Below are 18,617 nucleotides of genomic sequence, written 5' to 3'. Positions count from 1 at the left end.
ATATATATATATATATATTGGGGTGAAGTGATACAGTGTTCCACACGTTAATTGTGTGTCGGTATTTTAATATAATAATTAGTTAAATTACTGTGGTTTTGGGCTTTTAATTTTGTCTTACCCGTAAGTACCAGATACCAAGAACTGTTAAACTTAGCCCCGTCATCTCTACTAGTATTAATGGGGTTTTTGTGGACCACATCTACACATCTGCCCTAATAATGGACACTGTGCAAGCTGTGTAACACCGTGCAAGCATTGACTACAGTAGGTGGAACATGGCATAATGCCGTGGATACACATGCCAGTCAAAAAGCATGCTTATAAGGTCAGTATACACACGCTAGGTACTGGCATACTAGCTGACTGAAATGGAGGTCCCAGAAGAAATATGAAACGAACCGCAATTTTATTTTTGTAAAACAGTGAACCTGTATTCCACAAGCACAATAGTGCATATAAGAGTCTTAGTATCGCCCTATTGCGAGAATATCAGTTAGCTTTTTTGTAAAACAGTGCACGCACGTGTTCACTGGCAGAGACGTTCAGACGTGCCGCGCGTCCCCTCCATTCATCCCACCTCACACCGTGTGCCACTGGCACACGAAAAATCAATCACCATGAGATTGAATGGCATACGAGCTACTACCATGTGAGTTACTAGCTGCAACACAATACACATGCCACTGGCATGCTGAAGACCGCTACTGGCTTGCTTTTAAGTGAGTTACTTGCATTTTTTACGACTTAATAACCCAAAAATGATTCGCGTTTTATGTAAAAAAAAATTTCTCTTTTAATACTCTTGACCGTGAAAATCTCAAATCATATCGAACTGAGAATTGTCAGGGATTGTGATCACTCTGTAAACTAGTCCCAGTGATAGCTTGTCACCATCATCGACGTTCGCCCTTTTCCTTCTCACGCCTCTTGTTTGAAAGACATGTTCCAAAACGATGACGTCACATACAATCTCTCGCTGGCATTAGCATATCTCTGCTCCTTTCATAATAAATTATTTTTGTAAACATTTTTTTTACCTTTCTTCTTTATATTTACCATGACTGCATTGCTCACAATGGTAGGCAGATAATAAATAATGTCGCAAACCGCTGTATTTGATTTATGTAAACGAATGATATGTTTTTAGTAATTAAACTGTATAATTTTTTGATATATACAACATTATTTGATAAATCAATGGTATTTATATAATTTTAAATGTTGACAAATAATCTAACCTTATTCTTATGTTCATAAAATTTACTTTTTTGTTTAAAAGTAATGTCTTATCGACTGTTTACTTGATATTATAAAACTAACATGACAATATGTATTATTATGTAGTCATAAGTTGTAGCTATTTTATTTTTATTATTTAAGAAGCATTTCTGAAAATATTATTCAAATTTGTTGTAGGAAAGTGTTATTTTAATTGCCCTGTAAAAAAACTGCCATTATCATACGTATTTATATAACTGACAACATTTTTAGATTTTGCCGCTCAGCAAATTTCTACATTTAACACTTGGAATGTCAAGACATCTGTAGCGGATTTTTGACGATTGTAACTATTGCGTGCCAGCGTATCTAGGCTTACCTCGATTTTATGGTATCTTAAAAAATGCTCCTAGCAAACTAAAATATATTTTATTTGCTTGACAATGTATCTTAATATGTATTATTATAGCTTGTCTTTTCGTCACTTATTTTAACTGTCATAAATCCGATTTTCAATAGTAATAATACCTAGTACTGTATTATTTATTTACAGGAAAGCCTCATGGGATTATTTTTTGTGACAAATGCCTATTTATCTGGAAAATATAATGAAACTAGAGAAAGTTTTCGTATTTCTTCAAAATATTATAACATTAGAGAGAATTTTATTTGTCTCTGAATATAAGTAGTCTTTCTGGGAAAACTATACAGGATAGATGTATACAATTTTTATAAACGTTTAAGTATTATACTAGAGATGCAAGACATCTATCTATAGATAAACTGTGAAACTACTAAGTCAACTTTGTGAATATCAAAGTTACAAGCGGGAACTTTTGAAGTAATTCTTAAAAATGTTTTAATATATCTCATCAAATTGGCCACATTTTAGCCAACGTGCGCTTACAGGTGTTCGCAAATTGTGGCCAAAAATGATCCAGTGGATAACCACATTATCTGGTAAGGCGGTACAATTAAAAAAAACATAATTTTGTAAAAAACAAGTAAATTATTACGAAAACAGTGTCAGCCGGCGCACGGCGGGTAGCATTAGGTCGCGAAAGTCTGACATTCCAAGCGTTAATCAACTGACGAAATTGAGTTTAGCGTACGGTGCTCTACAAGGTGTAGTGCTAGGATTTATAAACTTTTCACCACTGAACAAAAAAATTTCTAGAAGTGTGATCTCCACCAATTTGTAAGAAAACTAGCATTGCTAATTTACTTAAGTCCTTTTGACTTCCAAGTTGCAGACGGTCAATAACAATTTCACCAAAGTAAGGAAAAATTGAGCTTATTCGGTCACACAGACACTCAACACACTTCTATCGGTTTATTCTTCAATGGTTTTCACATATTATTTTTTCAACAAACAAAAAAGTTAGTATGTATAATGTTATTTTTGAAAATTATTATTGTCAGGTTTTCTCATCTTATTGTTCCTTTCAAGATACAGATTCTTATTTATACATCATAGTTAATTTACGATGTGAAAAAATGAACATGATCATTCAAATTATGTTTTCCGTGGTAGTTATTTTTATTATAATTTTTTTTTTTTTTCTTCCTATTTTTATATTATTATTCCTAATTATGCATTTATAAGTAAATGAATTATTTACACAAATACAAATCTCTAGTTTAGGTATAATTATTGTCTATGCATGTAATGATACGCATGTGTTTATTGTGGGTCCAATACTTGCCAATATGTAAAATAAACTTTTTTATTTAGCATGTTTTTTCTTTTCTTCTTTGATTATATTTGATTACTCCAATCACTGCTATCTTTACTAATACAGGTCTAAACCCAGTGCAAGAAGTCCAAAAACAGGTCTCTTTAAAATGGTCAGTGCGTTTTCTACAGCACGGCTTGTATTAATAAAGATGGCGGTGCTCCAATCCATCAGTGATTTTCCACTGTACATCCTGTCTCCCACTTTGTCAGTGACCAGGAGTCTCTCCAAGTTTGAGTTCTCAGTTTGCCGAGCAACTTGTCCTAAATGGGAACCGCATATCGCTTGGATCGTCGAAAGAGTAAATTCAACATACTTAACCAGGAAAGCCTTCCTCGATCTAACACTCTCCTGTAAAATGCTTTCTAAACATGGAGTCCGTGTTTGCTAAGAATATAGATAGGTACAGAGATGATTCACATAAATACCAAGAGCTTCGAAAGACCAGCAATATGAAGATTGAAGAACTCAAGGCACTAAAATTACCAACATCAAAAAAAAGAAGAGAAGGAGATTAATTGAGGCTTTTAAATTTTATCTGGACATTATAGTCGAGTTAATTTCCGTGGACACAAAACAAAAATGAACAAAACACCTTTTGCATTCAATCCTAGAAAACTCTTCCTTGCAAACAGAGTAGTGTAAACATGGAACAAACTTCCACAACATATTCAAAACTCGATTGGATTCTCATTTGGAGAGAAGGAAGGATTGACTTATTGTGAAATTAGACATGCAACTAATAATAAAAATCTTAGGATATGTTGTACGTAGAGAGTTCTTAGTTAAGCCTATTGTGGATGTCTAGCTCTTCCAGAATGGATGGCAAAGACCATCTCAAATTCTATAGAATGTAAAACATCATCAACACCTGGATAATCCTGGAGCTACTTAATCCCGGGATTTGGTTTTATCCACAAATGCTGGCGGCGGTTCCTCGAAATTCGTCTCTGTCCTTCCCGTCTTGACCCGACCATCTCCCACGTAGTCTATTCACCTCTTCATCACTCGCTCAATCCAAAATTGGAATCGAAATATTCTGACGTCATATGATTGCCTAACTATATCCACCAATAAAAAACTCTGAAAGTCTATGGAATAAACTTTCAGAGTTTTTCATTGGTGTATAGCAAGGCTGCCCAACCCCAGGCCCGCGGGCCACATTGTGGCCCGTGAACGAATTATAAGTGGCCCGTGTGAACCATTTTCAAAATACCCGGGTTTTAAAATTACTTGGATCGAAAAATACTTTCGTATCATTGCATCGTCTACCAGGAGGCGTTGTGTGCAAAGGACATAAAGTTGAATGATATTGTGGTTATCGTGGTGTATAAATGAAAGATCTCTCCAACTCAGGTATAGCGTTTATTGATAAGTTGAAAGCTGATTTACAATCGCAATATTTCACGTTTATTTATGCACAATACTATGGAATGCTCGCGAAACTGGGTCAGAGTTACGGTAGGTAGTAGTGGTCGGCGATAGTAAATACTGAATACTAATAATATGCTCGCTGCGTCGGGGTTATTTATATTGTTCGGCTGGTGGCAGCAGTAGGTAGATAAATGGCAACTAAATCGAGGCCACTCGCTCGGTCTGGACCTTTCGTGAAGTTTCGGCGGCGCGGCAATTATGCCTATGCGGTAGACTCGAACCTTCTGGCGAGTTCTCGTAATGTGAAAGACGGCCTGTGACGTATTGTCGCCGGTAGACAAGTAGGTGCTTGTTTTGTTTACGATTCCGGTTGAGTAGCTCAGGAGTAGGTACTAAGTAGGTCGAGCGGTTTATTATTAATTATTCAATGGATTCTTTTCGACGCTACAATTTAATGGAGCTGGTAGTACGCTGCATAAATTACACACGTTCAAAAGCTCTTCACAGACGTCAATTCGTTTGAAGAAGAAATCAGCGAATTTGGAGAGTAACAACTGTATTGCGCTGTGTGATGGCTTTCAAGGGGCAACATGTTAAAACATTTCTTCATCTTGAGAGAGCAGGTGTTGGAATTTTTAGAAGAAAAAGTGGAAAAAGTGATTTACTCAAGAATAAGTACTGGTTGAGTGATCTTGCATTTCTTGTTGACATAACCAATTAACTTAATATTTTAAATCTCAAATTACAAGACAAAGATTGTTTACTTCCGACTATGTGTAGCCAACGAAAATATTGATTTGTTTCCCATACACAAAGATTTGAAAGAGAAGCTTGCCACCATAAACTGTACTAAGTACGAAGCTAAAATTAGATGCTTATTACAGTTGTTTGAAAACAGATTCCAGGACTTAGAAAGTACAAAACAAAATTTACAATTTTTTTCTTAATCCTTTCACAATCAGTGAAATAATTAGTTATACTGCCAAAATCCAATTAGAACTCACTGAAATGTAAAATCATTCTGCACTGAAAAACCTTATTGCAGAAAAAATATTTTCAAGAATTTGGCGATTTCTGGAAATTGGTGCCAAAGGAAGACTGGCGTTTCAATTTTGAAGTAGTTTTGGATCTCTGTATGTTTGTGAAAAGTTCTTTCTAATCTTTTATTAGATATTATTATTAATCAATTTAGTAAAAAATAAATACCGCACATCTCTAACTGAGCAACATAGGTATGTCTGATTTGTTGCTACTGTCAAGTGTAGAGTGGTTTATTTATGACTACAAACATAGGAGAATTATTAAAACAAAAACAATGTCAGAAATCACATTGATTGTACCAATAACTTGGATTTAGATTTTTGCTCCATAAAATGTTGTTTCGTTATTTGGCAGTAGATGCTATTTATTTTATTATTTTCATAAAAGACAATAAAATTTCAGTATTCTGGAGGAGGCCCACCACTTCCCCGCTCTGTTTTAGGTACTGATGGTACCCCTTCAGAGCTCTCGCAAGGACGCTAATTTTTTTGATATAACGAGTCTACATTTAAAGTTTCAAAACAAGACCTTGAAAATGTCCATGCATACAATGTTATTCGCAGTATCCAAGTGCTGCGTATTAGTAACTTGTTAGTAAGATCTATTCTATTTGATTAGTTTAACAGGTCATATATACAAGGTATCAACAATAAGAGGAAAAAATAATAATTTACAGCCACCTGCAAAAATGAAAAATTATGATACCAAAGAAAATGTTGAAATGTGCACCTCATTGTGTGGTGGGGGGAGAACAAAAATAGGAACTGTCAGTAGTCAGTGGCCCGCCAGTGACTTTTAAATCGTCAATTTTGCCCAACTGTTAAAAAGGTTGGGCAGCCTTGGTGTATAGTATAATAAGTAAGCTCCGAATGAGAATTGTACTGTCTATATATTGGAATATCTATGGTTTTTAGGACCAGTTTGTTTCATACATAAAGCCCGAGTGGTTTATTTATGGGGTCGCTTCTGCTGGGACACTCAAACATTTGTAATAATTGGTAGGGTAGAGGTAATAAAAACACACTTGAATAATAATATTTGATTTTATTGCATTGTAAAAAATGGACGGAATTATTTATATCACCTTTAAAATATATAAAAATATGTGATGATTGGTAAAATAATAGAATTATTTAGTTTTATCACAAATAAGCACTAATTATTGGGTACCTACTTAAAGTATTGAATTCATTCTAGAAAATTCCAATTTTAAAATAATATCATAGATGAAAATATTCATTGTAATTCAAAATATATATTATGGTATTTTTAATAAAATTGCACATTGGTACGGAATTTCTTACATTCTTAACTATTTTGGGTTTTTTTTTTACATTTTTAAAAGTTTATTGTAATATCTAAAATTATTCAAATAGTTTGTTTCGGTGTTGTTCCAGAATTTCATTGATTTATATATATATTTAAAGAATTATAATGGCTTCATTTCGTAAAAGACCTACCTAAAATAATACTAAAAATTATAATAAATATACTCGATGCCTCAAAAGTAGAAAAATGGCACATATTTTTAAAATTTGTTGCATATTATTTATTTAAGTAGAGAAAATGTATTGTAAGATCAATGAAATAATTATGAAACACACACCGACAACCATTTTGAATAATTATTCGTAAACCTAGCATAGTAATCAAATAGATATTCATATAAAAATAAAGAAGTTAAAAAATCATTATTTAAAATTTGGAGGTAAAAAGTTGTAGTCCATAGAAAAATATTTTCAATCTTCAAAAAGTCTATGGTCTGTTTTTTTTTTTAAATAAAAAATTGCTGTAAGTTATAAAACATACCAAGAAGTAAAATGTATAAGCACCCTCACCTTTTCAGATTTGAAAAGAAATAAAATAATAATTGATTGCTCTTTTGGCTAGTCGTAATTTAAACCCATTTAAATAGAATTTCCAACGAAAGATGCAATATTCATCTAACAAAATGGACAGTTGTCTTGTTGAGGGACGAACCATATATTTATGCGATGTAAATATGGCATCAAAACTAGAGCATTATTATAAGAAAAGTACAAAATAAATAATCCGCTAAACTTGAATGCCTATAATCCAACCTCTAATTAACCAACGCATTTTGTCAGCGGATAGGTTATGTTGAGGAAAATTTATCAAATTTATAGTTTGTCCCTCAAAACATCTGTGCCCCTGTGACATTTCTAGCTCTAGGGAACAGATATTGTCAATTTGAAACTCCCGTTTAACTCCAAATTACTACCCCCTTTCAATTCAACTCTCCACTCTTTCAATTTTTCCATCATCCAACTCTCTACTCTTTCAATTGTTCTATCTTTCAACTCCCCACTCTTTCTAATGATTTATCGTTCAACTCTACACTCTTTCAATTGTTCCATCGTTCAACTCCCGACTCTTTCAACACGTCCATCATTCAACTCTCCACTCTATTGCGTCGTCTAACTGTCATGAGAGTATCCCGTGTTGGTGTAGGGCCCGCTATAGATGGAGCTGCCCGTGTTGCTGACAGACTTGGTGCCTCTCCTTCTGGCCAGAATCACCAAGATGGCTGTTACCACGGCGAGCATGAGGATAAGACCGGCGATGCAAATGGCAATGGCGAAATTGCGCTGGGAAATGCAGATAGCATCCTCGGGATTCTTGAAACAAGGTTTTATTATTTAGGTAATACAAACTTAGAGAGTTTGGAGAAATGCCTCCTATTCTATTGATCTCCTAAACATATAATTCACTTAAATTTTGTTCAACATACCTTCTCCTTTGTAACAAAATCAGTGTCAGGCGTAGAGTCGGTGGCCTCGTTCACATACAGTCCAGAGAATACTTCTATCTTTGCGGGAGTCTCTTTCTCGTCAGCCTGGCGACGGGCTCGGATCTGGTTCTTGCCGCCGCATGCTGGCTCCTGGAATTAGATAAGGTTTTGAAGATATCATTAATTAGGAGTGAGGTTATGTTTTCATACACGAGGCAAACATGTGTTTTATTGCCATGATATAATTTACATATACATACATACATAATATTCTGAGAAGCCGGTAAGAGAAGATGAAAGACCTTCTGATTGCCTTAAACACTACCGAGTTAGTACTCATTCTACTGAACATGCGCGTAATCTTTGCGTCCAGTGTACAGCTAAGTATATAGACATATGGTGAGATTAGAAAGACACAGTTGTCTTACATAGTATAGAGTGAGACTACAATAGATGAGCCTTCATATAGAGAAACATAATCTCGCTCAGCCTCGTTCTATCCAAGTTAGACGTTAGTCCGCCATAATAGTATTTTTAAATCAGTGTATCAATCCAATAGAGAGGAAAGCGTGTAAAAATTGAAGAACTGTTTATATACCATACTACCTTACACTAAATAGTAAATAATATTGGCGCAGCCGGTATGACGCGTTACGATGACACACTTACACACTGCTTGGCATCCTTGGCGCCGCACAGCTTGACAGCGCACTGGTAGTACACGCTGGCCGTGTAAGGGAACTTGTGCGCCTGGAAAGTGACTGAGGCCTGGGAGCCATCCGCTGAGTAGTAGAACTTGCCCATGATCTCCGTGTCCAGCGGGCAGCTAAACAGAAGATAAAAAGTTTTTTAAATGCTCCTACGAGAGAAGCTAACAGAGTAACGCAGGTGTTTTTCTTTCATATTTTACCTCTGACCTCTTGTGTTTCACGAGGCGGATTGCTGTTCTTTATCCCTAGTTAAGGAATAGAGGTATAATCCTTAGCCAAGGATAAATAACGGGAATTATAAATTTATAGTTTAATTATTAGGGAAAATAAACGCCTGTTTAAGCATCTATTTGCAATGCACAAAGCTCCAAAGTAGTGAGGATTGCAGAACTGATAAACGCCAGGCGCTTTTTTAAATTTTACCTCATAATAATAATATTTGGATGGTCTACCAAACATATAATGTAACAAATTTTTAATTTCTCACTGTAATGAACTTTCTACAACACGTAATGCCTATCATATTATTAATTACTCATAAATAACCACAATAATGTACTGTGCACTCCTCTTCCAAACACAAGCTAACGCTTCTATGGAAGAGTAGCATTCAAATCTCTATGTAAAAACCCAATTAAATAAGATTTTGTATGAAATACTTTATTTCTTTATTAAAAAAAATAAATAATAATAATTCGTATAGTTCCGTTTTTGTGCAAAATCACCACAAGGGCGCTTCTTCGAGCTCTTGTGCTACTGGTGTAGTAAGTGTGATCTTGGGAATTTTAATAATAATTTTGTGTTTGCTTACCACTTCAGCATTATGTGCTTCTGGTATATTTTATTCTAAAATGTATCTAAGTGGGGGTCAAAAATTATTTTAAAAAGTACGAATTCAGTGGCATTTTGTGCTCCACAAAAAGCTTTCAGAGGTAGAGTTTTGTTCTTTGAAATTTGTGCTTTGAGCTTCTAGCTTTGAGTTTGGAGTTCAGAGCTCAAAAGAGCCACCAGTAGAAAACGTTCCAGAAGGAGTTATTTATTCGCGATTCTCGGATGAGCTGCATCTCTTCAACTCGTTTGCCTACTCGCATATCGTGTATCAAATATCTAAATTTATAACTTTGTTAATGCTAAATTTCCCACTAGATGGAAATTTCACAAACAAATGTAGATATAACATGTGTCGACGCCATCTAGTGGGAAATTTAGCACTAACAAAGCCTTTCCTACAAAAATAAAGTTGGTTGTTTACAGGTGAAAAAATATAATAAGCAGTAATTGTTGATTGAAGTACTAGTACATATTGAATTATTTGGCGGGTTGGAAATAAGCCGAGGTAGCTCAGTGGTCCAGAGCAGATATCAGAACTGATGTCCAAACCGGACATCAGAAGGTACAGATTCAATTCCCGTCGGCGGCATTTACCTTTACTCGGGAGATATTTTCAATTTGTATTGATATTTCAGGTGACTAATTATTGCTTATAATAATTTATTATCCTTTGTGTGCTATGCATAAAACCTTGTCTTATAAACATTAATTTATCATTAAAAATAATAATTTAATTTATCTCGATCTTAAAAATAAAACAAACTATAAATAACAATAAACCACCTTCTGAATTAGGGTTAATTTATTTTCACATTCCTCAGATACTATAATATTAAAGGTTTAACTATAAATAAATCCCTATAATTTTAGCCTCTGTTTCTCACCCATCATCATTGAGGAGATTCTGCGACGCCCACCCCAGTCCATCCTTGACTGTGCAGTCAGTAACCCTGATGCCGTGCTTGCCCAGTTCCTTATCAATGGAGATCACCAGGGTCAGAGGATCACCGATCTTCACGTTGGTGGCAATCTGCAATATCACTCAAACTTTTAGTCAGTCACTATGCATTGGTGCATCTATGCTGTATGGAGAGTTTGCACTTCGCATTCTGCAATTTCACAAACGTGTTGTATGAAACACTAACTGGTGACTTGCTGTGGTGTTTGCATGCATTGCACGGTTATGACAATATTTTATTTGTAATGTTCACAACAGTCAAAGGGTTTACATAACAAAATACAAATAATAAATATCAACCGTCCAAAATAATAGGTTTATAATATAACAGCAAGAATATAAAACAACAAAGACAAGAAACAATAAAGTTTGGGTAAAGTCAAGTCAATTGAAAACAAGAGATTTGAGAAATTTAGTAAAGTTCTGGGGGCTATTGCTAAATCATGTCCGGAATCTTGTCACTACAGTGAATGTTATTTAGTGGACACATTAGCACAAAAAGGTTACTTTGGTAAAGTTCGGAGTTTGTCAGTAGACGACGAATGATATTGATTTTGATTGGCACCAAGAGGGACGATTCTACATGGTTCATAATTTGGAAAATAATTTTGTTGTCATGTTTGTCACGATATTCGTATCATGTTTATAATTTCAAATATTCTAGGCGTTTCTTATGGTCGCTAGTGTGGACAATTAGCAGATCACATGATTGTTTTTACCTCTTTGAGAGCTGGATCTCCCTTGAAAATCTTCATGGAGTAAGCAGGTCGACCATCAGTGGACTGCGAGGAAACGCTGCAAAATAATCAGTAACATTAATCGCAATCATAATTATTTATTTACACAAAAATGTGTACAGAATTTCGAGTATACAACAGACAAAGTCAAGATCTCATAAAACTATAGACGCTTGAAATAAAAACACGGTTCTATCATAGCTACAACATCAAAAAATATAATTCCAACAAAGGGCTATGAAAATATACCCACAGTTGTTGCATTCAGCATAGGTTATGTACAGAGATGTGCAAAATGGGTAACCAAAACCATTTGAAATGCAAAATGGAAATGGGTCAAAACTTTTCCATTTGAAAATGCAAAATGCAAAATGGTTTTTAGAAAAGCATTTCAAATGCAAAATGCAAAATACCTATTTTCAAAATGGTTTCTCAGGTCAAACAATTAAAATAATTATAGAATTTTTAAACAACTTGGTCATTTAATAATGGACATCAATGTAGAACAAACATATTACATGATGGTAAATACAAAAAAACCACGACTACAGATTATGAAACCACAAAAAATTTGCACGGGACTAATGATGCCAACGTAAAAACATAGAAACTGCTATCTAACATTTAATATTACAGCGTCACACAGTGGGCTGAAAATCGCCTTTCATAGACATAGAGACTTGAATTTTCAAGGGTATTTTTTTTTTGGCTAGAAATGGATTCTGCTTATCATTACTATTCTATAAAATTTTGTATGAAGCAATTGCGTGTACAAATGAAGGCGTTATCATTTTTTTAAGATAAATTTGTATGGCACTGACATTAAAAGTGAGGCTATCTCTGGAATCATAAGGTTGGCCACTATATCCTTATTTATATTCTTATCCAAATTTTTCTTAAAATAATTATAACTCCTTCATTGCTTCATACGAAATTTTATAGCATAGTAATGATCAGCAGAATCCATTTCTAGTCAAAAAAGACCCTTGAAAATTCAAGTCTCTATGTCTATGAAAGGCGATTTTCAGCCCACTGTGCGTCATGACCCCGTGTTCAGTATTTGAATTAGTATTTTTTGTAATATTATCACTCAATTGCCAGGGCTCCTACCAGGGAGCAACTTGACAATTGTAAATTATCTCTCATAGCGAGGTTGAGGACCGACTGATATTTGGGGCTTATGAAAAAAAGATGAGTGGAGATAGTAGGAAGAATGTTGCAAAAAGCATTTAAAATGGAAAATGCATTGAGAAAAGCATTTAAAATGCAAAATGCAAAATGGTTTTTAGAAAAGCATTTAAAATGCAAAATGGAAATTACCCATTTTGCATTTCCATTTGAAATGGATTTATTTGAAATAAAGCACATCTCTGGTTATGTATCTCCTCCAAGAATTTGTTATTTTGGGTGTGCTATTTTATGAAAACAGTTATTTGAAAAAAATTATAGATGGCAGCACTTCCGTTTGTAGCTTGCACGTGGAGCGAGTGTGTTCGACAGACGTTAGCGTATGAATACCATCAGATGTCACATGTACATCTGCGTTACTTACTCAATGTCGTGGTGGTACTCCCTGACGTCGCTGAGGCGGGCCGCCTTGGGCTGGGAGTCCAGGGCGAGGGAGTGGGGAGGAGGGCGGCAAGTCACGTGGTGCGCGCGGCCCAGCCCCGTCACGAGGCGCGGGTGGGGCTGCACCATCAGGACGTTGCGGTATTCCACAGAGCCGTCGTCCTGGGGGCACAGAGGGACCAACGGTTCATTTGTTTATTGATCCTCAACCTTTATATGTACATGTCAGAGAAGCATGGAACCGACAGAGGAAGGAAGAAAGTAGACTGAATGCTGTACAAATGAAAACCCTGTGGCGTATGACAATGATGCAAATATGGAGATTCGGAAAGAATTTAAGGTTGATATATACGTAATGAATTAGTTCAAGTAAAGGACGCTTAGAAGGTTTGGGGATGTAGAGCGAATGATGGAAGAAATGGGTGTGAGGAGAATATATCATGACGCGAAAGCGAATGGCAGAAGAAGTCGGGGACGTGCCAGGAAGACCAAATTAATAAAATACTGGAGTCGGCCACGTCAAAGTCAATAGCCAGAATAACATAGTACTTAGTTAGAATAACAGAAAAGTTAGAATAGCAGAAGAGTCAAAATTACAGAAGAGTTAGAATAACAGAAGAGTCAAAATAACGGAAGAGTCAGAATACCAGAAGAGTCAGAATAACAAAAGAGTCAGAATAACATACGAATTAGAATAACAGAAGAGTCAGAAAAACAGAAGAGTCAAAAGTCAGAAGGTTTTATTTTACCATGTAATACTTATGTACATACTGATTAAATATAAACTGTCGATTTCCCAAAAATGAATAAATAAATAAATTAAAATGATTGGGTTCCTTTAAAAAAAATAACAGAAGAGACAGTATAACAGACAAATTAGAATAACTGAAGAGTCAGAATAACAGGAAAGAAAAAAATTTCAGAATAACATAAGAGTCGGATTAACAGAAGAGTCAGAATAACAGATTAATCAAAATAACAGAAGAGTCAGAATAACAGAATAGTCAAAATAATAGAAGTGACAAAATAACAGAAGAGTTAGAATAACAGAAGAGTCAAAATAACAGAAGAGTCAGAATAACACAAGAGTACAGAAGAGTAGTATGTGACGATGTGTGAATGAAGCAGGCAGTGTGTGATAAGTGACATATCCTCTCTGCCTACCATATTTATTATATTATGCAATATTATATTTACATTGTAACAAATCACCTTCAGAACAATTAGGGTAGGTCTGACACAAATTCATCACATGTTCCAAGGTAGCCATAACAACAAAAGTTCTACAGATAGGTACCATAAATCATTAAACTACCAATAAAATATCGACTCTTTTATTAGAACGGCAACCCTGTGTGCCTCAATTACAGAATATGGTACAAGACTACTAATGTCTGAATGCATTAATATATTTTTTAGTGGAAAATTATAAAACACATGGCTATTAACCTCCATAAACATAGGCGCTTTTCAACCGTAGAAATAGTCCATGAAGTGGAAATATATATATTTGCTGTAAGGTACCTACCCGTTCATATGGGTTTTATCGATGATTAAATAAAATACCCACATATTTATATGTGCAATGGGTTTAGTAAACTCCAGTCTATTTTAAATAGGAAATCAAGTAATAAATAACAATATATTTTTTTATAATTGATGAAGAAGATAATATAGGGTTTTCCAATAAGAGGTGTTATTTAGATATTCAAAGAAACTTTTCCCGTAAAAGATCAATGGTTTCGTTGCTTGTGTGGCACGTAGCGCCGTCTTGTTGAAAGTAAACGTTGTCCAGATCAATACCATTCAATTCCAACCATAAAAAATCATTAATCATCTCTCGATAGCGCAATCCATTCACCGTAACTGTTGCTCCAGCTTCATTTTAGAAAAAGTAAGGTCCAATGACTCCGCCGGACCATAAACCGCACAAAACAGTAACACGTTGAAGATAGAGAGACTTTTCAACAATAACTCTTGGGTTTTCCGAGCCCCAGATGCGACAATTTTGCTTGTTGACGAAGCCACCGAGGTGGAAATGGGCCTCATCACTCAAGATGATTTGCATTTGATTCACTCAAGTGAATTTTAATAATTTCAATGCGTTGTTGAAGCGTGTATCGTTCCATTTTTATTAATAACGTAGTTTCTACTTGTCAAATGTCAAAAAATAACAGCTTCAAAAGTAACATCTACCGAAATAGCGGGCTATTCAAAATAACACCTCTTATTGGAAAACCCTGTACCATTAAATCTAAACTAAACATAAAACAGAACAAGAAACAGAAAAATAAATAGATAGTCTCACCTGGGAATCGAACCCAAGATCTCTGTCTTACCGGGAAAATGCCCCTAACCACCCGGCCATTGAGACCTAATCATCTCATATTTAAAATTTAGAATTAACAGTATTATTCTTTACAATTTTTTGGCTGCTATTTTTGAATGATTAAAAAGTTCTAAAGATTTTTATTTGTTACCTAAATAGTGTCTCGGATAAACATATCCGATTTTTATTGTACACCTATTGACTTTTGCATTGTACCGGTAAGATAGAGATCGGGTTCGATTCCAAGTTGAGACCGTCACCTTTTAATGTTTCTGTATCTTGTGTTCTTATATCTCTATCTTCTTCAATGATATATTACATTGAAGTTATTCCAATACAATTTTTAAACTAATACCATTTGTTAAATATACAAAATACGAATGCGTAAAGGAGTCTGATGGCCCCGAAGATCCGCACCTGAACCAATATGACTATTAAATTTATTTCAGCTGCATCTGCTTCTATGTCTACATTTCCTAATGGTGAATCTATCAAATATTTCGTAATGTCTAACGTACTGTCGACAGTGAGATATAAAATTGTGAAGTCTTTTTTTCAAGGTCAATCATAAATATCGATTCGGGATATTATAAATACAACGCATTACCTAGTAACCTAAAACTTCCAGTAACAAACACAAAAAAACATTGGCAAAAGCTCCTTGCAGCTTTATTAGCCAATCTTTAAACAATCTTTCTTTGGGAACTCTCTAATTTATGTATGTATTTCTTAATAGGAAGCTACAAGCCAAAAATATGTATATTCTTGGTATACCTTATATTGTAGGTAATAGGCATTAAAATCGCTTGACAAACGGAGTCTAGAAACGTTTAATTTCAAGCAAAAAACTGGTTTTTATTTATTTTGTAAATAATTTTATAAGAAAGTAAAAAAGTTAATCACGTGAAACTGTTACAGATAATCTTAGCTATAATAATGTATTTTTTAAAAGTTGTTTCCTTTACGCGTTCATACATTTCTATTGGAAAAATATATTTTTTTAGTAGTTTATTTTTTTATTTGTATTCTACTCAAGCGAAGCGATAGAAAAACCTTCAATTTATCTAAAACATATTTTTTGGTATTCATAATGTACACCAACTCGTTATAAAGATTAATCAAAATAGTGATTTAGCATTAAACTTCGCCTTAAGGCCCGCATTCCCAATTTCTACCGATTTATAACAAGATTCCCTTAAACTCTAAGTTTTTAAGTTCTAAAAAAAATATTTGCTATTTCTGGAGATTATATCTATACACTTGTAATGCATTACCTTAATTATGTTATCAAGATCGAAAAATTACAAAAAAAATTATATACACCTAAACTAGGTTTAGGAAAAATGCAATGATTTAAAAAAAGCAAGAAATATGTTGAATTCGCAAAACATAATAAAGATTAAAGAAATTTTTTAAAATGATTTTTATATTAGGAATAATCATTGAGTTTTATCAAAGGTGATTTAAATAAATGGAAAAAATAATTGCATTTTAAGGCTAGTTTATTGACATAACAAACATGGTAAAAAAAATTAACACCTTTAATTTAAATTACGCCTTACCTTATAAAACATTTGACTAAGGCCCAATTGTTTCGCAGAATTTCAAACGTAAAATAGTAGATCTAATTCTATGCGCGTTTCAGCCTTCTATCAAATTGTAATAAGCTGACTAACTTAATAACACGATAGTTGTCCTCTTCTGCTGATCACAATTTTTTCAAAAGCTTAAACGTAATTAGAATCGGCATCTTTCAACTGTTAAAAAAAAACTAAATGGCACTGATTGACAATTTTACATTTGAATTTCTGCGAAACAACAACAAAATTTATTTATTAATTAATTGGTCATTTGGCGACCTTCATTGATTGATTCACACCGGCGATGTTAACCTTAGACCACACAGATTGTTAAAATCTCCTGCACGTCATATATTTCCAACTAAAAACAATTTTCAATGCAGTTGTGTTGCAACGTCAAATACATTTATCGTAAAATAAATGATTAGAACTAAAACGTGAATGCAACAGACTCCTACTCGATGAACTTTGCCGGTGTATTTTTAAACCAGTTTGATGGCCATCGCATCCCACTGGCAAATCAAATTTCAAATTTCAACAAAGAAAGATGTTTTCCACCAGGCGTTATTATTGAAATCGAATATCAGAAGGCCCTGAGAGTGTTTATACTTGTAAAATGTTTATTCTGTTTGTTTGGATCCGATGTTAGAGGTCAAATTGATTATAATTTCTGCTAAGTAAATTATTGAACAACCAAGTTATGACCTCAGCATCATTCAAGGCATCTTTACTGCGTACGAAACAAAGCCATTAGCTTTACAAATCTATGATTTCTTTACCTGTCTATTAGTACTGTTAATGTTTGTTTTTAAGGTCTCTTCAGTAAAAAAAACTCTCCTTTAAAATTCACTACTATGGAACAATCACACGATGATTTAAATCAGAGGATCCCAAAGTGGTCTATATGGACCCCCAGGGGTCGATATCGGCATGCCACGAAGTTCAAATGGGGGTACATACGAGCGGACCCCCATTTACCTCAAGTCAACATTTAGGAGTTCCGTAAATGACACAATAGACCTAACATAAATATAATAGACTGAAGAAATTAATTATTTCATATTTCGTAAAGTTGTTAACTGAGGTATATAAATAGAGTCTACCTTCCTTTTCTCGTTAGAATTAATATATTCAAACAAAACATTGCACATTGGAACCCGCGAATTTTCCTAGTTCCCCCCAACTTGTTTTTGAAAAACGTCCAGGGTTATAATGACGTTCAACATTTAAATGCACTTCACACAGACTTTAAAACTAAGTTTGAGAACATTTTCATTATGGTAATGCAACGTTGAAGAATCGGATATCATGTGACAAGAAGAACTGACCGGAATAAGCACTGACAAAGAACTTAAGGGGCAGTTCTGTAGGGCTAGCTACAGAAAGAAATTCCCGTTGCTTATCCTGCTTCATTTTCATTTGGTGTAATACCTCACAAGGGTGCCCCTGTCTGCACAATGTAAAGACAGAGCAACTTTACCGCCACCCAGTTGCTGGACAGGCAAGGGAAGGGAATATTTTTACTAAAAAAAATAAATGATTATCACATGGGACGTTAAAAGTTTTAGGATAATTCAAATTTCCGTTGCCTCTTAGATAGTCGGAAGGATCCTGCTTTCTCGGTGGTTGCTAATGGAAGAAGGACGTTAAACAAATCTGTTTTATTAAAAAAAGATGATTTTGAAAAGCTAGAGAGGTTTACAAAAAAATAATACTGCACAAGAGTCCAAACTGTCCTCAACTGCCCGGAGCTATTGTGTCACCATTTGGGATATGTCC

The 18,617-nt window shown here is 34.5% G+C and overlaps 1 protein-coding gene across 3 annotated transcripts in view; it reads right to left on the bottom strand.

Moving 5' to 3' along the window:
* Positions 1-6,456: 6,456 nt before the first annotated feature.
* Positions 6,457-18,617, bottom strand: part of pio (zona pellucida domain-containing protein piopio) — a 65,057-nt gene continuing 52,896 nt past the window's right edge. For all 3 annotated transcript variants that reach the window (XM_089647767.1, XM_089647768.1, XM_089647769.1), the window contains exons 6-11: positions 12,913-13,091; positions 11,343-11,418; positions 10,550-10,695; positions 8,794-8,950; positions 8,125-8,274; positions 6,457-8,011 (exon numbers count right to left, since the gene is read on the bottom strand). In XM_089647767.1, the coding sequence (XP_089503893.1) occupies positions 7,811-8,011; positions 8,125-8,274; positions 8,794-8,950; positions 10,550-10,695; positions 11,343-11,418; positions 12,913-13,091 (909 nt within the window). In that variant the 3' untranslated portion in view covers positions 6,457-7,810. The remainder of the gene's footprint in view (positions 8,012-8,124; positions 8,275-8,793; positions 8,951-10,549; positions 10,696-11,342; positions 11,419-12,912; positions 13,092-18,617) is intronic.

This window comes from Hesperophylax consimilis, chromosome 27 (assembly GCF_061612785.1).
Source record: "Hesperophylax consimilis isolate HC1 chromosome 27, BYU_Hcon_1.0, whole genome shotgun sequence".
Lineage (NCBI taxonomy): Eukaryota > Metazoa > Arthropoda > Insecta > Trichoptera > Limnephilidae > Hesperophylax > Hesperophylax consimilis.
The sequence above is the reverse complement of the archived record's forward strand: the minus strand, read 5'-3'. Positions and strand labels throughout refer to the sequence as shown.